The 7,966-nt window shown below is 39.7% G+C and overlaps 1 protein-coding gene and 1 non-coding gene across 2 annotated transcripts; one reads left to right on the forward strand and one right to left on the reverse strand.

The window, feature by feature from the left end:
- The first annotated feature begins 558 nt into the window (after nucleotides 1–558).
- On the forward strand, nucleotides 559–1,215 carry LOC144654189 (uncharacterized). The gene has a single exon (XM_078514275.1). The coding sequence runs from the start codon at nucleotides 559–561 to the stop codon at nucleotides 1,213–1,215; it is 657 nt and encodes a 218-aa protein (XP_078370401.1).
- A 3,244-nt stretch (nucleotides 1,216–4,459) lies between these two features.
- On the reverse strand, nucleotides 4,460–4,578 carry LOC144655751 (U5 spliceosomal RNA). Its single transcript, XR_013571205.1, has one exon. It is a non-coding gene; the product is annotated as a U5 spliceosomal RNA (small nuclear RNA).
- Nucleotides 4,579–7,966: the final 3,388 nt, after the last annotated feature.

The raw sequence follows: 7,966 nt of genomic DNA on the forward strand, positions 1-7,966 counted from the left end.
CCCCTAAACCTTTCCCCGTCCCCCTTTTTACGCCTGCTTACAGATCTTACACAGGCTAACTGGCGACGGGAGACTTTGCGCTCTTTGTTTGTTTGTTGTTGTTGTCATTAAAAGCGCGGTGGGGCGGGGACGAATTCTGAAGGAGAGTATTTCGGGGTTACTGTAAAAATAATTTCTTTTTGCTTGGATTCCCTTCGCGCGCCCCAGGAATCGACCCTTCTACAATTTTTTGGGAGGAACATGAATAAGCTTGTAAACTATTTGGGGAATTCGTATTCCTGCAGTCAGTTGCATAAAAACTTCATAAACTTCTGTTCGCAAAATACCGTATGTAGTGTATGTGGGTCTGAGTGCTCCGGAACCTATTGGAGGCCTGGGAACTAGCGTGGACATTCTCGTCCCCAGTGCCACCTCCGTTACCCAGTTATTTTGCCGAATTTTCCAAATTTGACCGTCACGACCGTCACGGGTTTTTGACCGTCACGGGTTTTACCAACAGCCGGTTTGACAAAATTTCAGTACAATCAAAAATCGAAAAGAGCAATTTCAAAAGCAGCCATGCCCACAGGAAAGAAGACAGTCCATTTCGTTCGTCATTATCAATCTACATGGAACGAAGCATGCTATGTTTCGAAATTGTCTCGCGCAGACAAGGAAATGCAGTCAGAGGCATACTTGGATGCACCACTGAGTGCTCATGGCGAAGAGCAAGCGACGAACATAAAGCAGCAAATACTGGCGTTAAACGCCGAGATCGCCATAACCTCCCCCTACAGACGAACTATTGAGACTTGCCTTCGATCCTATGGGAGTCAAAATGTTGTTGTTACACACTGGTGCGGCGAGAGGGGCGAATCATTGTGCGACATAGGAAGTACAAAAGACAGCCTCGAGAAAATGTTCCCAATGCTGGATTTCAGCGATATTCCTGCAAATGTTTGGTGGTACGTGGAGGAAAGCTTGAAAGATCAGCTGACAGATCAAAGGAAATGTTACGAGTGGATTTTGAACAACGGCACTCTCTTAATGGGTGAAACAGACGAATATTTTCAGCGAAGAATTGAGCGGTTTTATTCGTTCCTACAAAGCCGACCTGAGACCAATATCGTGGTATTTTCACACAGTTTGTTTCTTAGAAACTTTCTAAATAAGTATTATGGGCGACCAGTATCACAGTGGCTTCCAAATGGCTCCATAAATACGTATTCTTTGTAAAGAAATCAAGAAAAAAACGGGACAAGTGCATAATTTTATGCTTATTCGAAATATTTCGTAGCCAAGAATGTTTGTATTTAATTGGACCTTGAACTTTTTTCTTTGTTTGTTTCTGATGCAATATGGATATTTATTTCATGGTCGATTGAGTAATCGAAGCCCAAAAATTTTGTGGCCTATCGATTACTCATCGATGACATCGATTACTCATTGATGTAATTGATTACCTATTGATGTTATTGATTACTCATCGATGGCCCATCGATTACTCATCAACCATCATACTGCACACAAAAGACACATTCCTTGCTTTCTTGCTGTTCTTGTGCCATTTTTTGTGATTTTTTTTTATCTCTGCTAGTCATATTTTGCTTTATAACTGGCATTCTTGTTGACGAAATTACGCCCTCAAAAAAGGTCAAATAACCTTCCAGCATATCAAGACGTGAAGGGCTAAGCACAAATACAGATGATATTTCAATATTTCACTTAATAACAAAACAATTGAACAGGAAAACCAACCAGTCCGGAAATGAAACTTACAAGTACGGAGACAAGAATCGACTACGTGGTTATAGATTTTGGTCGGTGGATGTTTGTCAGCAAAGTAAAACTGCTTCGGCTTAGGGAGACAGCCATCATAAGCACTTACATTAAGCTCTGGAACAGCTGCAAGCACTTTTACTTTCTGTACTTTTTTCACGTGTTTCCATGATATTGTTAGATTGTTATAGCGTGTTATACTTTTACAAGTTCCGGTTTTCAACCACGAGACTATATCGATGAGTAATCAATGCAATCAATGACTAATCGATACAATCGATGACTGATCGATGTAATCGATGACTAATCAATGACCAAAAATTTTGTGGCCTATCGATTAGTCATCGATTACTCATTGATCATCGGCAATAATCAATGACTAATCAACTGATTACCCATCGATTACTCATTGATTACTCATTGATTTCATTGATGTCATCGATTAGTTATGCCTGGTATATTTGAGAACAGAATTATGTTGTTAGTCAGGTTTGTCCTGTCAAATCAGTCAAAACATAAATATTAGACATTTTTATGGTGCCGTGGCTTTGTGGTAAAATTTTGTGCAAAAGGCCCATTTCACATTCAAAACCACCAGACTGACTGGCGTGTTCTGACAAATGGAACGTGCCCTACGTTATTTTTTGCTTGTGGGAGTTTATACAATATCGGTAGTTTAGTTTATTGGATTATTTATTTGATTTTTTTCACCAATCAGAACATACTGGTAAATGGTATACTGTCTTGGTTATCATATAATTTAATAATGAAGCTTTTAAACTAATCATGTGTTTGCTTCAAAAATAATAAAATAATTCACCTATATTTTGATATATAGAGGATATTGCATCCACACAGAGATAGAAAATTTCTCTTTGAGTGTTGAAAAATATTTCACGAGTGAGCACAGCGAACACCAATGAAACACCAAACCATTTCACTTCCGCTGCAAAAAGCACAATTCATTATGTAACCATAAAAAAGGTGATCTTTTTTTGTGTGAAGATAACATGTTATTCTCACGTGTGAAGAAATGTTTTCATGCCACAGATCACCTGGTATTTCATGCTTCACTTGAGTTTGCACTTGTTTCACATGTAAACATTGCTAACACGAATGCAAGCACAAAATATGCAAGAAACCAAAGCATGACTTGACTGCCATCTTCATCATCATCATCATCATTTATTTGCCACTTCAGAATTAATACAAATTAAAATAACTTAAAAAGATAGGGCGAGGAGACCTCAAGAAACCACAAGGAATTATATGGGGGAGGCCACCCGGGTAGCAATTAAGTGTCGGTGAAGTGCAGCTAGCCACAGCAAGTTCTTTTCTAAAAGAAGAGAAGCACCAACCAGTGATCTATTCTTGTAGAGAATTCCAATTTTAGGACCCTGGAAAAGTTTGTAATTACTGCTTTAGATTTGTACAACAGTGAGTGGTCGATAACACTTGGCTATTCTTCAACTGCAACTACTGTGTATCTTGCATTTGTTGCATTTGCATTCTACATGTACATGTTGCTTGTGTTTGTGTTTGCATTTGCATTGCACATGGTAACCAGACTGTAGGGTCTAAAAAATCCTGTCATTTAACTTTTTGCCATGTACATTAAGGTGCAATTAATGGAAAGGAAAATAAAGGGAACAAGAAAACCTGAACATGAAATGAAAAGTAAATTATAAGGGGGGAACATATTCCAATAATCAATGATTCCTCTCATTCAATTCAAAACTGCTCTGATAGAAATCCAGAGACTAAAGGTGCATGCAACATGAAGGGACATGTTGCAGAGACAAAATTACAGCCTGTACTCACACGGAAATGTAGCAGGGACATGGTGCAGTGACATGCCCCTTTGTGGTACAACAGGATGTGTTGCTGTAACATCTTAATTCCCTCCTATATTTTCCTGCTTTGTACATGCTGTGACAACCCTCCAGAGACCTAGTTGCCAGGCGACAAAGGACGCGACAAATGAACCAAGGCGCCAGCCGGCGAAAAGAGAGGAGGAGAAGCACAGCAATGGGACAAAATTCACTGGCGACCAAAACTGAGTAGGGGGCCAGGCCACAAGGAAGAAAACTTGGAGGGTTGTGTGATTTTGTCCCTGCTATTGTGCATGAGCACCTTAAGTTCACCATCCCTGATCTCATTAAAATAAAATTTAACTCTCTAAGCCCACAGGTGAATCACAGGATGTCAGGGTGTTGACAGTTGAAGACTCGATTATAATTTGGATGAATGGTACAAGGGGTACTCCATAAATGTAGGATAGGTGTGTGCAAAAAAATGTGTTTTTTTTTAAATATTTTTAAAGCCCAAGCCCAAAAAAATACAAGTGCAATGTAATTTTAGCTAATAAAATTTGAAGGAATCCCATCTAAGGATCACAATGCCAAAAGGGGCAAAAAGCATACCCTTTGTGGGTTCAGAACCTCAGAACCATACCCTATCCAGTATGGTACATGCATGTACCAATATAGCCCATATTTGGGAGTAGCCCCATGTTTAACCAATCCATTGCAACCGGGTCCCTAGAGGTTGCATCCATTGAACATTAAAGAAGTCAAGCAGTTTATTTCTTCTCTCTTACCAATGAACACAAGGAAAAATGGCACCGGACCCATGCCATCAACTTACTAGCCCATTTAGACTGGGAAAATCAGATTCTAAATTACTACATCTCTTAGGGGCCAACCGCCAAAAGGCAGGGCAATAAAAAATTAGTCTATAGACTCATTCAGTTGTTCTCCTCCACGGAAATCTTTAGTAAAAGGCGAAAGATTTATACGTGTTGAAGGAAAACCAGAGTTGTTAGCCATGACGAAGGCCGGGCGCTTTGTTGAACATGACGCCACAAAGCATGTGGGACAATCAATCTCATTATGTCTACGAACACGCATGCGCGAGGAATGCAAATTATTACAATTTGCATAGTTTGAGAAACGTTTGCCCGCTATTCATTTTTCCCAGCCCGATGTTAACTACGAGTATTTAATTTCTTTTTCTTTTTAGGTTTAGCCAAGCGATGCTCTCGACCATACTGGGACGGGGCCAATTCTCCCAGTATGGATCGTGCTGTCCGTGTACGCGCCAAAATCAACCACTGATATCCGGATCCAAATTTTGATTTCTTTTAAATTTTCTTCAAAATAAAGTTCATAATTATAAGATAGAGGAAACATGTTTATTTCGTTTCCATTCTTAGTAATGATTTTTAAGGCAAATCGGTCATGGTCACCCGAAATCCTCAAAACAGGCCTTTCACTAGGTCGAACTTTAGCTGAGTTTCGGACGCTTGCACTCACCTGAGTGTATAGTTATCAACAAACCCTAAGATTTACACCAGTAACAGATACATCTAAGTTCTCTAAATCAGTGGTAAGAATAAGTCAACCTTCGTTAAATTACTTGAGTTCAGGAGGGCTTTGTCGGATTAATGTGGTGGTGTAGTGGTGAGGTAGGGATGCTGCAGCAGGGGCTTTTTCGGGGATTTAGCTCTATGGCTGAGCGGGATATGTGGTGCTTTTTTGAGACAATTCCCCTTGTCCGAAAACATAAAAAAAACAAAAAAAAACTAGAGAAAAAAAAAATGATTCTACACTATGTTGCATTTTTTCTATGGCGTTGATGGGCCACCATAGGTGCCCTGCTTCCTTCCGGGATCTTTAATTTTATATCAAGTGGACAAAAACATCATCAAGGAACATAGTGTTTAATGGTGATCTTGTCTCACTCGCTTACAGGCAGAACTCCAAGTTATTACAAAAGAGACAATTGTCATAAACGAGTTGTAGCCAATAGTGTTTCGACAATTCAGTTTGACTTACGTAAGATAAGCAAATAGAGAAAATTCTATTAAGGATGTTACTTTTCACGCCCTTAAAACCTGGAGCTCATTTCTTATTCGAAGGCTTTGTTCTAAGAGGAAGTGCAAAACACGGGGTACCTATACAACCAGCTCAGCGATAACAGAAAATTGTGTTGTTTTAAAATCTACCGTTTCACCGAAAAATGTTCCGTTACAATGCTAACAGGCAAGAGGTTTGGGGTTCGATCCTGGATGGTGACAAAATTTACCATTGACTTTAAAACAATTCGATGTTAGTGACAATTTCTTAAATTAGTGTCGCCAAAATGGTCGGCGTTAACGAAAGCGATCCTGCGATGGTGAACTCGAAACAAAATTTTACCATTGACTTTAAAACAATTCTATTACACCCGCTCTGTTTGGGTGGAACGGCAGAGGCTCCGTGAACACTGGCCAAAAGGTAAAGCAAGTGCACGTTTTCAACTTGCGCCTGACTTGCGTCTCCGTTTGGCCAGGCATAAATATTGCCAAAGTAGCCGAGCAAACAGTTTGCGTTTCGCGCTCTACTTCAGTGAGCACGAAAAATAAAAATTTCGGGGAATTCGAAACGTTGAGTGCAACGGAGATCGACGTCCCATAGTGACAGATACAGCCCTCCTTGCATCCGCCCTTGTAAGCGACCAGCTTAGTTAGGGACGGACCATTATATTTTTGAGAAGAAGAGAGGGGGGGGGGGGGGGGTTGGGCAATTTTTCTGAGTAAAGTTTTTTCAGCATTGGTATTCGCAAGAATTTTCTTTACCAGCATAACCCTCTGCAAGATTTTTTTTTTTTTGCTCCATCCATCTTAACTAACAGTTGGGGCTTTCTTGAATTTCTTACTTGTAAATGTAGATGTTGTTTATAGTGGTCATGCACTTACCTTCATATCTCAACGAGATAGCTAGTTTACAGGCATGCCACTGAAACAGGGGAAACAAATATTTTAAATGAAAATAACAAGTTAAATATCCCATGGCAGGAGGCAGACTTGTTTAAAAGTTGGTAGCCCGGAAAACCAAAAAAAAACTGGGCGGGGGAGCGGACCGGGGACACAAAAAAAAACACCAACCCCCCAAACCCCCCCCCCCCCCACTTGTGCACATTTTTTTTTATCTCCAACTTTTCTTGTGCAAGCAGATTTTTTTGGGGGGAAATTGCCCAACCCGCCCGGTCCCCTCAAGAAAGTAATGGCCCGTCCCTTACGACCACCATTGTGAAACGTCACTTAAACTCTGCAAACAAAAGGCCCTCGTAAGCGACTGCGACCCCTCGGGAATTACCAACTGGTCTTTTCCTTTTTTTAAGCTCTCGCAAGTAACCAGTCAAAGGTTCTGATTCGTATTAGCCAAAAGTGTACAATACTTTATCATCGATTGATTACATTTTTAAATGTAATTAATTAAACTTTAAAAAGTTTAATTACATTTCCAATGGTTGATAAAGGAATCTCTAAAGGGACACTGTCCCGGCTGAAATATCATGTTTTCATGATTATAGCCAGGAGCTTGCTTTAAGCGTACTAAATATCTTAAAATCGGAAGAAATCATCGCCAAAAGTGATAGAAGCAAAGAAATATACACTAAACAGACGAAAAAGCTGCTGGAGGGTCAAGCTGTTATAAGAATGACAAGTTTAGGGACGGACCATTATTTTTTTGGGGGGGGGGAGAAAAAAAATAAAAAAAATTTTTTTGGGGGGGAAAAAAAAAAAAAAATTTTTAAAAAAAAAAAAAAAATAAAAAAAAAAAAAAAAATAAAAAAAATTGAGATAACAAAAAAAAAAAAGAGAAAAAAAAATCCCCCCCCCCCCCCCCCCCCAAAAAAAATTACTTTCTTGACATCCTGTCAATAAAAAAAAATCAAACTGTAATCCATTTCAATCCTTGCACTGAATCCTGCACTTCATCTCGAAACAGCTGCTTCTGCACGTTTTGGTCTATAGAATCTTTTTATCCAATTTGGTGGCATTTGGCGATATTACGTGGAAATAAGCTGAGTGAATTTTTTTCTATTTCGGCAGGGCAGTGTCCCTTTAAAAGTTCAAGATGCTTTTCGGCCGGAGAAAGAGTAACACCCAAGACTGAAGTAGCGAGCTTACGGACTTTACGCTAAAACAGGGTCCCGTATACCTCTTTGCAAAACGGAATCACGTAAAAATATTGGCTTTTCACGGGTCACGAATAATTCTTAAAATGTTTTCACGTTCACGCAAAAATCATGGCGATCCCTGTTTAGACTGTTACGCTCGGAAGGTGTAGGACCGGATATGTGTCTGCCAAGATCACGCACGCGGTAAACTAGCTGACAAAAGCTTTTAAAAGCGAACCAAAGAGCTTAAAAAAAGATATAC

This window comes from Oculina patagonica, chromosome 5, assembly GCF_052425735.1.
Source record: "Oculina patagonica isolate OP01 chromosome 5, crgOcupat, whole genome shotgun sequence".
NCBI lineage: Eukaryota > Metazoa > Cnidaria > Anthozoa > Scleractinia > Oculinidae > Oculina > Oculina patagonica.

Coding starts and splice junctions, on each gene's coding strand:
- LOC144654189 (XM_078514275.1), top strand. CDS start 559: ATGCCCACAGGAAAGAAGACAGTCCATTTCGTTCGTCATTATCAATCT.